A 15,150-nucleotide genomic window follows, 5' to 3' on the forward strand; every position below is an offset into this window, starting at 1 on the left:
ACGTCATCCTCACAAAGTATACCTGATGGTTGTTCTCCTTTTCCTCTTCCGCTCATTCATTCCAGTTTTATCACTGTACAACGCTACAAGGGAGTCAAAGAGTATTTTGTCATTGAAGCTTATGAATGATTGAGAAAAACATTAAAATTCTACAAAATTCAAGCATAGCTTTGTTCAAATTTCTCAATTAATTCTGTCGCTTCTCACTTTGACTGAATTAGTCTTAATTAATTAAACGTCAGTTGACTTAGCTCTCTCAAATAGCAGCAGATATTTGTTCTTTTTTAAATTCTGCTAAATAAATAAATGACTCATGTGAAATCAATCATCAGCAGGAATGAAACAAATAAGTTACATTTATGTCTGTAATTACATTAACCCAAAGAGAAACTTTTGACTATATAAGTAGGATTTCTTTTATTGCTTCAACTCAGTTATTTTTGTAGTCATGTAATTTGAAAATTATGCGTCCCTTTTTCAAACCTGATTGATCTATGAACATATTTAGACACTTACATATTGTTTCAGAACATATTACTTTGGTTTATCTCTTAGCATTTACATTCTGCTGATACTCTGAGATTTCAACAAGAAAAATCTTTACTAGGATTTTTTTTTAAATCCCAGTAATATTCTTGCCATAGAAAGTTTCCAATACAATGTTTTAAATTGTTTTGCTGCTTTTCATATTAAAGCCTTTTTAAATCCATACTTTGCATATTTTTATAAAAAGTGAAAACAGAGTATTATTGGCTTCCACTTCGTACATATGAATTACTTTGTGTTGATCTATCACATCAAGTCTCAAAAACACACCATACATATTTGCCACAACATGACAACATAAACAAAAGTGTGAGGGGTGTGAAGACTTTTCCCAGGTACTGTGTATATATTTTCTTTAGATATCATACTTTTGAGATGTTGCATAATCCCTTTTCTCAAATGAAAACTAAGCTTCTATTTCAGATGTTGTCTTCTTGTTCATCTTCAGAAAAAAGCCATAATACACTGGTAAAAATGGAACAAGAACGTACTTTTTTAGCATCCCATCCTAGTAATACCACTTATATAAAATACTATGGCAACAAATCAAAGGTGCAGGTTTAATGTTACTGGATAAAGATGACACCTACTGTAAATAAACACTGTATGGGGGATGATGGAGTGGATTTGTGTGACTCACCACCAGCCAGCTCAGCCTCGTCAAGCCATTTTGCCAGAATGGCCTTGAGTTTGCAGGCGTTCTTAAAGCTCAGCTGCAAATTTTCAAAGCGGCAGATCGTGGTCTGGCTGAACTCTGAGCCATGCACTGCGGCAAGAGCCTCGCCTACATTAGTCTGAGTGTAGCCTGGGGTCAAAATAAAATAGAAACAGCAATGCCTCACAGAATGCAGTCATCTGTGGGGAAGCAAGATGATTGCCGAAAAGAAAAAAAAAATAAAAACATCCAGAAAAAAATAAAAACAGAGCAGAACAAAACAAAGCAAAATTTAGATGAAGACATAGCAGGTTGTTGTAGGTTGTACTCACCCAGTTTGATCCGGCGTATTTTGAAGTCATTAGCAAACATTTCCAGTTCACGTATCTGTGGGGAGTCCATAGGGGGAGCTTCTTCCTGCTCCCGCATCCCTTTCCGCTGTGCGTCACCTTTCACTTCTCCGCCAGGGCCCCCAGAGACCTCGTCGGCTGAAAGGAGTGTAGACGGCAGCGAGGAAAAACCGTGGCTTAAAGCACAAGAGCTGCTACTGAGTCCATGATCTGGAAACTTATATATGCAAGGAGTCAGAGAGCCTGCAGAGAGGAAAATATGACAGGAAGAGATGATGTAGTGAAGGTATGACACTTAGAGATGCCCAAAGACTGGCAGAAAGCTTCTGAAAGTTGTTAAGCCACAAGCCACCTTTGAGTTCTTGTTCATTCTATTTTGCAAAAATATCTCATTCTCAGTCTGTTTAAAATGTTTGAACAGCAGATTTGAACTTTAACTAGGTCATTCTAAAACATGAGTACATTGATCTACAGACTTTGACAGCCTCTGACAGGTTTTTCTCCTGCAGCGCCTTGTATTTATCTACTTCGTTTTATTGACCCTGGCAAACTTTCCTGTCTCTGCTGAACAAGCACAAACACTTAGAATGATACTGCCACCACTACATGTGTCTCTAAAAAATTATTAGTCCTCTAAATGTTTACGGATCTTTAGAGTCTTTTATTGGAAACCAGGACTTGAGTTTCTTTTGCAAAACCTCTGAGAAGAATGATTGCAGTTTTATGAGGTTGATTGAATGTGTTTCTTAGATAAACACCTCATAATGACAATTTCCACCCTTTAGTGAATAGAAGGTTTAAACCTAATCAGAGCCTCCCTCTTCATCTTCTTTTCGTGAAACAGCATGTAGACTTAAGCTATCATTATTGCATCTACAGACAGGCACACACACAATCAGCGCCCACCGCTGTGCTTGTGGAGATATTTGTTGTGCGAAATTGGTTCTCTTTTTGAAGCTGCACACTTGGGTGACAGCTGAGCCAGTTCAATTTACTGATAAAAACAGAGTGCGGAGTCTGAACAAGGTAGTCTGTGACATGAGTGCTAAATTAATCTCAATGTATGTTTTAGGGGACTTGCTGAATAGCTATTCTTTTCCCTGTCACTTAGCACAATATGCTGAAGTTTACCAGTAATTTAACAAAACTCACCTTTGGCTTCAGGATTACCATGCACAGATGAGTTCCCTGCTTGCACTTATCTTTTAAAACTGCATTCTGATGAAATACAAAAAAGAAAATCCACTGCTTCTATCAAATATTTTTACCATAGCTGTTAAAATAAAGTAACAGCTTAAGAGTGGAGGTGATGGCTCTTGCTGACAAGAGCCTGACAATTATGCATGACAGATTAATGACAGACATCTTCCAGAGAATCATGCAGAGAGGAATCAGATGCTATGATTTGTTTTGGCTTCAGAGAGAAACATGATGGCCAATTGTCTATGAAATGCATAATTCTAATTGTATGAGAACAATTATAAAACCACTGATTGATCAATCTAATATTCTTATTGGAACAATTGCATAACTTTTATTCATGTCAGGACCATTTGAACATTATAACACCCACAATGAGCAATGCGATGCTTCCCCTTGTGTAAATGGGGACACAGTGCAAATTGTTACACAACAGCAAGCAAAAATGAAAATGTCAGCCTTTCTTTGTAGTAGTTGGCTCATGGCACCAAGTCAGTTGTTCTACCATTTTATTTATATATAGCCAAATTTTATTGTAGTGCTGCTCCCCTTTTTTCATGTTGGCTTGATAATATAGCAAACATCTTTACTGATATTTGAAAATTAAAAGTGCGAATATTTTGAATGTCCACAGGGTTAAAATTGTGCATGTGATGTTAGACTAGAAACTAGAAACAAATCTCACACTCTTTGTGACCATCAGCACGGTCTTGTAACAATCACTCCTATCATCCTAGCATGCCTCACCTGCCTCCCCTGACCGCACGTCACTGATCAGTATAGTTATTTGAAAAAAAAACCCATATATACACACATACACGCACACCCCCACATATATATATATATATTTTTTTTTTTGCCATGACAGGAAAGTTTTGATCATGATTTTACCATAATGTATATGTATTATACCATACAACAATCCTGATATAATTTAATCAAAAATTAATGACAATTGTTTCATATGCAGTTAACCATAAAAAACAAAAATAAGAGTTTAAATGCAAAGTAAAAACAGATTCGACTGATTTTGCTAAATGTCTGGCTGGCACTACAGACACACCTCGTACAAAACAGCCACCTGCTAAGTCTTTATCAATTCTTTCCGTTCAGACACAGGAGCCTAACCCTGGAGCTATTCAGGGAGAGACAGGATATTGCCTGGACAGCATGCTGCCATCACATTACAATGCCTGCCTGTAAAATTATTGTTTAAAAGTGTTATCTAATGTATGCAATAGATAATCTATTCACAAAGGTGTGCTTTTGTACCGTGACAAACGTGTTTATATCACTGACATTTTCAAAATGTACTGTTTGTGCTGTTATTCACACAATTTATGATATTACATCCAAACTGAATATTAGACAGCTTTAACAAATCAACATTAATCCTGATCAATGTCACTATGACCTTGTAACTTCAACACTTGTGGATGGATGGTTTCTGAGGCAGATAGATTTCCTATTTCCCACACATCGGATCAAGGCAAATTGTAATCTCTACTTAGTTGTGCCAAGTAGTGATTAAATTATTTACTAGTTACATGACCTCTGAGGCCAATTAGTTACAATAAATTTTATTTTGAGGTATCAAAATAAAAGTAGAAGGAATTTTTAATTGTATAACTTTTTAAAGACATATATTTTTTCTTACCACTCATTTGTCCCCTATTCACATCTACAATATAAAATTTCAAAGAAAATATTTGAAATTTTTGTGCTTGTTACTTGGTAAAATGTGAAAAGGTTCAAGAAGTACACATTTGCTAGTCATTATGATGACTGAAACACTAAATTTAGAAACAGCTCCTACTGAATGGCTCTGTGCAACGAGCTCAACAAAAGAGAATGTGTTGCTTTCACCGGTTCTTTGCATTGTTCAGCGGAAACTAAATTCAAGTCAGAGCACCACATCACAAAGAAGATAGTTCCTTTCTTTCTTGGGAAAAACTTTTCTTTTTCACCCCAGAGAAAAAACAAAACAAAACAACTTTTTCTAGTTAACATACCTTAAGGTATTTTTCCCCCCACACTGAGCTGGTAAGAGAAAGTGGACCTTTCCTTGGCTCTACCTAATGCATCCACTGATGTTCCCTGGGGAAACAGCTATGCTACAGCGAGCACGGTAGTTGTTTGTGTGCTATGCAGACGTACCGGGCAGCAGTCACTCCCCACCACCCTCCCACCATTACACAAGTGGACTCACTGGCTGTATGAAGGCTTCTTGATAGCCTTTTTGCCAGAGATTTGCTCTTTCCTTAAGCAAAGCCAAAAAGCAGAAAAAAAATTGAAAGTGCACAAAATAGGCATTGCAACATCTACACTTGAATGCATATTCACAGCAGTTCTTTTTTTATTAAGGTTTGATTTTGTTATAGCCACTGCCTTATCAGACAGTACCTATTTGTTATCCTTCTGAATACTGGTTTTACTCTATGTCAGGTTTAACTTTCGTCCTTTCTTTAGCTCTGTTTTGCCAATCAGCTACAGTAAAGACGTAATAAGGTCTTTGACTTGACAGGATGGTGCACTGTAGGGGTAGCTGTAGAAACCTTTCATATATACTTCCAACCGATAAAAACCTTTTGGTTAATGTATAATATTTCAAATGTATATCTGCCAGGTGTATGAATAATTTAAGGCTGAAGTCTTGCTCTTTAGTCAGAACTCCTGCATAGCTCCATGAGTGTATTCACTGAAAAGTGCATAATATACATTACAATTCTACCCTTCAAATAAAAAGAAAAAATATCTAAACTGGGTGCACTGTGGTGAAAATTTTTTCTAAGCTATAAGGGCTTAAAGATTGGAATAAGAGTGCTGAAGCTCCTTTCTAAATCCAAAATTTTAATATAAAATACCTGAAATGACAAAAAGAGCTAAAATCTTTTCTCCAGAAAGAATTAGGAAATGATTTGTTCTCAATGTTATGCCAGTTGATCTGCTCTGAGTTCCCAAATAGTTGCAAATATTTTCTAAACTTATATTGACATGAGCAAAATTTGAGATAGTGAACATTATTTTCCATTATTCTTGCATTTAACACCCATCAGTATTATGTTTTGCCGACTGATTTAATTACTACTAACGAAACAATTTAAGCCCATAAATTTCACCATTACATATACTTTTATTTGTCTTGGTAATTCACTTTAATGAATTACTGTAATTAGAAAAGATCCTAAGTCTCATGTGTAATTGAATTTAATGGGATTAAGATTTTTTTGAAGATTTTATATTACAACCTTTTCCACTTGATTGTTTTTCAATTTACTATTGAGTTAATTTAGCACTATCGAAATAAAAAAAAGCTATCACCTCTGATCAAAATAAAGTAACACTGAAGCTGCTGTCATTGCTTTTGACTTTATGGTAGCATACCTGCAAACATATCGTACATTTTTATTACATCACTGCCATATTTTTTAACTAATGCCTGGCCATTTTGGAATGAAATTCCAATGTTCTACATACTGCTAAGAATGCACCTGGCAGTTCTTTCAGTGGAACAAACAGCAGAAAGCTCAGAATGCTGTCAATCAGAGTCATCAGTGATTCAGCATGCCTGAATCAGCGCAGATAGAAGAAAACTGCACAGCTAAAAAACAGAAAGAAGACCCTGCTTAGCATTCTATGATAACTCGTGCTACACATACCTAAATTTTTCTATTGTTAATGCAAAAAAAAAAAAAAAAAACTAACAATAATTTGCATATCTGAGGCTCAAAAAGGTCTTGTTTTTTTATCTGACAATTTTCACAAGTTACAACAATACCAACTCTATATCCTTTTTTGAGCCATAAATCTCCACCCATCCATCCATCCATTTTCTGTTCACCCTTGTCCCTAATGGGGTCGGGAGGGTTGCTGGTGCCTATCTCCAGCTACGTTCCGGGCGAGAGGCGGGGTACACCCTGGACAGGTCGCCAGTCTGTCACAGGGCGCCATAAATCTCTTTGAGGCAAATTGAATAAAGCCTCATTTTTGTGATTCATGAGAGGTGACTATCCACACCAAGATCCCACTTTAACGCTTCATTCACATCTCATTACATTCCTTACTTATATTTCTTTATGAGGTGGCCTGTCAGTCCACCTAATGGTAATACTTATTTCATCTCATGCAAATCAATATCTTTTTGTGCTGACAGGTATTAATCCAAATACCTTCATTTTGTTCCTTTCTTTAAAGCCTTTTTTTAAAGACAACAAAATCTACACACAGGTTTATCTTTAGTGGTCTGATTTCGCCATTTATTCCCTTGCCAGAAGAAAATCTAAGATCATTGAAGTGACAAATTAGTCTTCCTTCCTCCCAGTGGTACAGAAGGTGTGCCTCTTTAATTTCATCTTAATGTCCTTTAAGCACAGTCTTTGACAGCATAAATGGATCAATACTATCAAATTGTTCCAGATAGACAATGAATGTCGCTAAGATAGACCTCAAATAATTAAAGCCATTAGCTTAGGAAGTAATGTCAGAAGCAATAGAAAACATTGTCAACAAATGTAAATTATTTTCAGGGAACAGACGTCTTTGGGTCTGAAATTAAACAAATTATGAAAAGTTATATTCTAAACATACAGTATATAAATCTTCTTTAGAAATTTGAATGAAACATTGTTTCTAGGAATACAAAGAGTTAAAACCTGCATTGAAACTTTTGCTCCTGCTGACGGTTAAATACCTCAGCTCCCAAGAGGATTAAAAGGAATTAGGAAGACATTTGTCAGTTTTGGTCAGCTGCAGCACCAGATTGTTCAAAAAAAGGTAATAAAGTCCTGAATTAATTTTATCTGACAGCAAACTTGAAACTAATCACAAAGTAAACACATTTCCTGCCTAATTTAATGGAATTAGCTTGCAAACAAGGGAATGTGTGAATGTGCGAGCGTGTGCAGAGTGTGGATCTGTTCTTTACCTTGTAATGGATTTGCAGCACTCACCATGTTGGGGTGAGGGACGCCACAGGTTTGCAGGATACGCGTCTGAGATATACTAGCAGAAAGCATCTCCTGGGCTACAAGGAAAAGAAGCACGCAATATCTTATTAGAACTAATAAAATGCAATTGTGGATAAATTCAATTTAATCTGGGTTAATCAAAATCTATTTCAACATTGCAATATATGACAAATGTTTAGCAAGTTACTGTTTTTCTAGTTGTTGTACAAGTTGATGTACAAAGGAAGGAAATGAAATTCCAAGATTTGGGTATGAAATTGGGGTACAAACTTGCAAAGGGATGAATTGACCAGTTGTCATTGGTGACTTGTCCAGCCTTCCATTGTTAACAACTTTCATTATCTTTTTTTCCAAGTTTAAAAATGTTTAAGTAGAAGCTGTGCCATATTATCATCATACCAAATCTTTTACGCATTATATATACCCACAGACACTCTGATTAACTTAAACAAAGTAAGGTACAAGTTTAAAACTGCCTTTGTTAAATCAATGGTTATGGGCTGACACTAATTGGGTCACTGATATGTAATTCTTCTGCACTGAACAAATGCAGTCAAATTAAACATTTTCGTGTGAGTCAAGACTGAGACTTCTCAAACATCTTTGCCATGAAGTGTGGAGGGTGTCATCATGCTACAATGAGTTACTTTCTAATGTCATACAATTTATTGCTTCTGACAAAAACACTTATTTGAGTTAACTGTCTACTGGATCAGTACATAGCATTCTTTACAGTATGACTACTCTAACTGAGTTGTTATACTGCATATTGACCATTTTTGCATTAGGATAAAACTGGTGTAAAATAACAGCGTACATTTTTCCTGTTTTTTCTGATATACTAACCAAGAACCCTAATTTGACACTCTTTGACCTCATTTGCTCACCTGTCATCATGCCGTAGGTTGCTTGCTGGTTGCTGTAATGGCAGGGGGTGACTGGGTAATGCAAACTTGGAGGAGCATTACTGAGGGCATTCCCAAGAGAGGAAGTGGACAGGTGCATGTGGGACCTCTTAGAAGTCTGACCCAGGGACAATCCTAACGATATTGATGCAGAAAACCAAGAAAAAACAAAACCCTTTTTTATTTCCCATACAGAAAACAATGGTTTAAATACAGAAGCATTCAGCTCATTCACTAAATGTTGCCATGTCACTGATGTCTGATAATTTACAACACACATAGAAATGTCAGACTTTGATAGACAATTAGAAAAATGTCATATATTAAACTTACATTTTCACGTGATGTTGAATAAGATTGAATAATGTATCAAACAGTGACTTCATAAAAATTGATTTTTTTCATGTTTTTCCTCTGGATTCAAGTTGAAGTTGTTTTCATTCAAAGGGTTATTAGTCATATATAATTATAACATCTGTCCTAATTGTCTGGTAAGAGAAGGAAATTGTTTTAATAAGTTGTCCAGTTTACCCTACTCCAGAAATAATAGGCATTACAAGGATTTCTGAGCTGTTTTACTGATTTATTAATCATTGTCTATACTGCTGTGGGATGATGCTGGGAGGAATACAGATTTGGTGACAAAACAAGACACATGCTTTGATGATGGCTTTTAGCAAAAGCTCCGATTTGCATGTCGCTGTAAATGATCTTGCTAACCACATAATTATTCATGGTTCATCTTCAGGCAGTTTTTTTTAGCTCACTCCAGGCACTAATGAATGCTCACTGCCATTGTTAAGATCAACACAAAGTACTAATGGCAATGTGTTTCAATGAAAACAAAGATTAAATACAGTACCATTTTTTGGCTTTCTGACTGGTCTTACTTTTATGTGTTTAACCTGCATATGATTTTACATGTTCCGTTTCTGCACCTGTTACGTGAACATGTTCTGTATGATCTCATCCCATCTTTTGTGAGTCTTTAAAATGTTTTTTTTTCCACAATGTTCCGTCATGAGAAAGAGTGTGGGGAGATTGAAACAATTATCCCCAGATTGCTGGGCCAAAGTAACATATTAGATACATTTTTCATGATTAAATTCAGATTTTGAAAAAAAAAACAAAACAAAAAACAAACAAACAATAAAAACATCATTCCTAGTTTTTCTCATTCTTCAAGGAGCCCAAAGTTTTATTTAATTTACTGGAAGAAATACGTTTTGATTAGACTTAAACACTTATGTATGTCTTAAATTGCCAATAGATAATTTAAGAATTAAATCAAATAATATTTACAAATAAATTCAATAAACTTTTGTTACGATAAAGAATTTTATCTTATTATTTCTTAACAGGCATTAATGGACAACGTGCCATGTAACCTCAGGTTTATAGGAATTATCTTGACCCCAACATGTACTTGAAGGGATGTTGATGCTCAGGAAATCAAATGTTCATACCTTTCCTGGAAGAGAAGGATTAGAGTGATTGTTCTTGGCCTTCACTGCCACAGCTGGGATTTAGCGTCTCAACAACACAATGTGGATTAAGGTTCATGTTAATTACACTTTCAAAAGCTTTGCTGCGAAGCGTTTTTGTAAGCTTTTCTTGTTTAAAAAATTATAGGAGCTTAAAAGACAAAGACATCAATTGAACAAAAAGAATTTAGAGATAATCCTATCAATAGAAGTATCATCTCAAAGAAAGCGCATAACAAGTAGGAAGAACATTTTGGACTTGATTTACCTGCAGAAACCATACTGTGAGCATGGGATGTGGCTGGTAAACAGTCACCGGTGGAGCCATGGTGCATGAGGATTGGTAAGGGTGAATCGCCTGCCAGCGGGGTGAAGGGATCGGCACCAAATCCCTGGCATGCCATGTTTCTTTGGCTTTCTTTAGCAGCCTTAGTGTTAACTGATGTTTGTCTCTTTAAAAGCTTTCTTTCCTTTAAAGCACAATAACTCACTTTATTTGGTCTTGTTTTCCATTGATGTTTTCTTCTCTAAATTGCATTCCTAAAATCTGTCATCTTGCCTTCTTTCTTGAGATCCCGTCTTGTCTTCTTTGGCCCCTCTCTTGTTCTGCTGTCTTTTTCTGGCTGCGTTAGTTGTCTTACACCTCGAGTATGGTCTTCTTTTCTTGTCCTTTTTTCTCTGGCTCAGTCAAGCATGCATCTCCCTTGAGGCACTTGGGAATAGGAAAGTAGAAAACTGCGAGAGGTTACTTTTTTTCTTTTCCTTTCAGCAACTCCGCCAAAACTCTTTAAAGTTTTAAGCAGAACCCTACCCTCAAACGAGGTGAATACCAAAATGGTTCATGTTCGATTTAAAATCACTGTTACACCTGCTGAAATGTGAGTCTCCTCTAATGAGAGCTAAACAATGCAGCCCTGCTGGTTTGTTATAACCTTCGTTGATCAATGGAAGTCAGCATCTGTCATGCCCTCAGCATTTTTCTGCCCTAGTCTACTGCAGGTATTTATATCCCACCTACATCTAACCAACCCCTCTCACAACCTATGAGATTCCCTGTTTACTGTCTAGCTGCTCTCCCCCCACCTTTCAATTCTATGTCAGTGCTGTAATTGCTTGTTGTTTGTACTTACCTATGTTCTTCTCATCCCATTTCCAAATCCAGGATTAGGATACAGAGCTGCCGAGAAACCTGATCTCCTCTTGCCCTCTGCCTCTTTACCTCCGTCTCTTTCTGTCTCCATGATTACAAGATTGTGAAGAAACAATAGCAAAGTAAAGCAAACACAAAAACTCTATAGTTTCTTAATGTTTATTTGGAAATACAAGTTAGCAAATGACATTGGTTGAAATTTCTACTATTCATAGAAGTAGAGTTCGAAATGAATTCAGTTCCCTGAACATATAAACCTTAAATCACAGCATCATTTACAACTTGTTTTGTTTGTGAAGTAATAATCTTCATGTACCAGTAAAGGAAGAGCATGACCACCTAAAGCTTGTTCAGAATGAAAGATCTGAACTCTTAGTGCTTTAAAAAAAGGTTCCAGACCTTATTTGTATAACCTCATAATAGTTTTCATACACTGAACATTTACAGATATATTTTTTGTTATAGTCACAAACATCAATGTAATTTATTTATGTATTCATGTGCACAGACTGAAGCATTTTCTCTACTGCTTTGCAAAATGACTCAATTCTGTCAGATTAGATGAAAAGCAACATTCTGTGTTCATCTCCATCAATTTCTACTACTACCTACTTTCACATTCGGTGTCATCACAACAGATATTTTGCATGTTAATATGTCTCCTAAATTGCTACTGGGAAGTAACAACCACAATTTTCTCCATAATTTTCTTAACAAACTTCTGAGAACATCACAGAACAACTGTATTTACTATGAAATTATATTACAGAAAGGCAGACTTTCTTTTACTAATTATGCAATTTCTGAAGACAATTCATAACAACCAAGAGTATTGATTGAATTAGGGGTATGAGAATAAAGGGGTTGGGACCAAAGCACACCTCAAGTTTTATATTTTTACTTTATATAATTTTTAAGACAATGACTTACCTTAGCACCACTTCACAGATATGCACTATTACATTGTACACAAAGGTTTGTGCCCTGAGTGTGAAAAAAAATTGAAAGTTTCTCTGTAGCATCTTGATGTTTTGACTTGTTTAAAGCTGTGTAATTAATGTCTCTGTCCTTTAGGTGTACTTTAACTCTTCCAACCCCGTTCCATTAAATTTCATCAATGGGAACATCAAAGTAGGTGCTTAACACTAAGGTATACTGTAGAGTTTATGATTGAATTCATAATGTAATTACAAAATGAGAGTTAACGTAAATGATGAAGGTCAAGTTTGGGCTTTCAAAAACAGTTTGTAGGACTGATTGAACCTAATAATCCCATTTGATTGCACAAGATACTAAGAAAGGATCTGTCCACTCTGCAAAGCTGCAGTTTTACTCTGCTCTCATGTTAGCACATATGAAGCCAGGTTTTTAGAATATATTTTTAAGAAGCGAAATATGTATTGCAAAACTGTGGAAGCAAGCATTACACCTGTGTAAAAGACTCATGTGAGGCTTCCATCTGGGGATAATGATCTCAAACATGTCAAAATTCCTAATGATTTATCTCTGCAAGTGCAGGCAAGGTGTTTGTCATATCCCCTTCATTTTGTGAGATTAATATAGAGTAAGATCTGTGGATAAACCTTGAAAAAGCACTTCATGCAAATGCAGAAGGATTTGAAAGTTAAAGTCAAGGATTACATGTTCCTGAAATACAGGTGACAATCCTTTTATTATCATTTAAGACGTGTTACGAAGAAATTACAATCCAAGTATCCAAATGTCTTTATTGCTACTTTTGAAATTGTAAAAGCTAAAGTTAACCGCCAATTTAGCTTGAAATACTTTTGTTCAACTTTTGAACAACTTTGACGAACACGTTCCTTCAACCACACACCTTGACATGTCTTGCGGGAGCTTTGGGACATTAATTGCCTCTGTTTTTGTTTCAGGTTGATGCAGACTGACCTGGAGTTCTGACCTCAAAGAGTCCAAACCAAAACAGAGTTACTGTTCGAGAAGATAGGTCACAATTACCATTGTTTCAGAGCGGTGTGTGTGTTGTGCTTTGGATGCAGAGAGCTCTAGGTAAAGACAATGGGTCTCATCAGTGTGAATAGAGGTTAATCTGAAGAGTGTGACCACCATGCGCATTCTGTTTTGTCTGTATTTGTGTTTATCCTTAGCTCTGCTTCACTATTGTAGGTGTAGGTGGGCACCAGGTGGAAAATAACTAGTGGGTGGCAGGCACGATTCAGCTTGCTTAAGTGCATGCAAATTTAGAGAGAATGCACTAACAAAGTTCTTCCTTGGAGTAGGACCTGACACAGATTATCTTGAATGAGTTTACTCATCTTTTTAATCCCCCCAAAATGAGAAAAATTAGTGATGGGAGAAACTCTTAACTTGTGTTGTTTCAAATTTCCATTTATACGTCATAAATGGAGGTATCAACCAAATAAATATGGAATACAGTCATTTTTGCCACAGAATTTTTAATTTTTTTATTAAACTCCAATATTTTCAGAATTAAACTAAACAAAACAATCAAAAAACAAAAACTAAGCACTATTATCTTTGAATAAGCCAAAGCTGAATCTAAAGTGTTACAAAAACAACTGACTGTGATGGTGATACGAAAGATATCTCACCAATACCAGAATCATCCTTAAAATAATTTTTCTCTGTCTACTTTGTCTAAGCCAAGAACTCCCACTCAGGCTGTAGACCAAGGTCCCAGCTGGTGAATGCATGACTATTTGTACACTGTGAGAGAAAACCATCATTGTTTTAAACAAGTTTAATGCAGAAGTTATATTCTAATTCTTATCTGAGTTTTCACATAAAAAATGATCATTCAGAGTCTGTAATAAGTAAATTTTGGATGGCAGACGTATTTGAGCACCAAGAGATTGGTGACCAAAATCTCACAATTTTCAGCTTCATCAGTCCTGACTGGTCACCTACCAGTCAGAAGCTCAAAACTGCGACGTTTTTTCTTTCATGAATCCATGAATAAACTATATTGAGCTCCTGCCAGCTGGTACGGACAACAGCACTCTTCATTGTAGAAGCTGCTACAGAATGAAGATTCATACTTTGCTCTTTTTAGTATCAGTGATATGTTTAAAATGAAGTCAGGGGAAATACCACGGCGAAAGAAGTTATTTTAAAGGGGACGTTGATTTCTCCTCAACAATTTGAAACTTGAAGGTAAGAGAGATCCGGTTTTCAGCAAATAACAGGAAGGCTGTGACAAAAGTTCTCTGGGTCTACCATTTGGAACTTTGTTACGTAGCTTGCTTAATTTAGAAAGGTTAGCTGGGTTTTGTCAATCTAATTAAGATAAGAGTTGCATTCCATTTGTGTAATGCTAGGCACTCTAATTGTGGTAATTAGTAAAGTATAAGAATCTAAAGTTTGTTTGAAATATTCCATCTGAAATAATTTGTGTTACAATATTTGTAAAATGCTGCTTTGCAATAACTGATTTACCTGAAATTGGTGTGATTTTGTCTATTCTCTAACAACTAAGCAACTGCTCATTGAAGGAATACTAGAAAAATAGTTTTCTAATATATTTTTCTTTTATTTTTCTGTATTATAGTACTCAAGGAAAACTCGGGATAAGCCAAAAATTGGTATTGGCAGGTTAAATGTGTTGAAAATTGGAAATTAGGCACAAAAAGTTGAAAGTGAACTGTTTTCATAGTGAACTGGTTGAGTGAGCATGACTGAATTGTCATTTCTCTGTGTGGATGAATAGTAATTTTATATTCAGGAAGATTTATAAAGGAAGATTTATAAAAAAAATATTATCAGCTCTAAATTATTAAAGAGGTTCTAACTTATTAAAGAGATATTTTTCTTTTGGTACTTTTTATTTTATTTTAGATATGTCCAAAGTGGATTATGGAATATTAAATGGCATGATCAACATATTTTAGAAAAAA

The 15,150-nt window shown here is 35.7% G+C and overlaps 1 protein-coding gene across 3 annotated transcripts in view; it reads right to left on the reverse strand.

Moving 5' to 3' along the window:
* The window catches only part of pou1f1 (POU class 1 homeobox 1), a 20,352-nt gene extending 5,494 nt beyond the window's left edge, over positions 1–14,858 (reverse strand). Inside the window, exons 1-7 of one of the 3 annotated variants that reach the window (XM_028023146.1) lie at positions 11,238–14,274; positions 10,376–10,819; positions 8,606–8,758; positions 7,676–7,774; positions 1,534–1,794; positions 1,187–1,351; positions 23–83 (exon numbers count right to left, since the gene is read on the reverse strand). In XM_028023146.1, coding sequence (XP_027878947.1) covers positions 23–83; positions 1,187–1,351; positions 1,534–1,794; positions 7,676–7,774; positions 8,606–8,758; positions 10,376–10,511 — 875 coding nt within the window. In that variant the 5' untranslated portion in view covers positions 10,512–10,819; positions 11,238–14,274. Of the gene's footprint in view, positions 1–22; positions 84–1,186; positions 1,352–1,533; positions 1,795–7,675; positions 7,775–8,605 lie in introns of all 3 variants that reach the window. The other 2 variants (XM_028023145.1, XM_028023144.1) reach the window with 2 other exon arrangements.
* Between the last annotated feature and the right edge of the window lie 292 nt (positions 14,859–15,150).

The sequence above is a fragment of the Xiphophorus couchianus genome, chromosome 7, assembly GCF_001444195.1.
Source record: "Xiphophorus couchianus chromosome 7, X_couchianus-1.0, whole genome shotgun sequence".
NCBI classification, from domain to species: domain Eukaryota; kingdom Metazoa; phylum Chordata; class Actinopteri; order Cyprinodontiformes; family Poeciliidae; genus Xiphophorus; species Xiphophorus couchianus.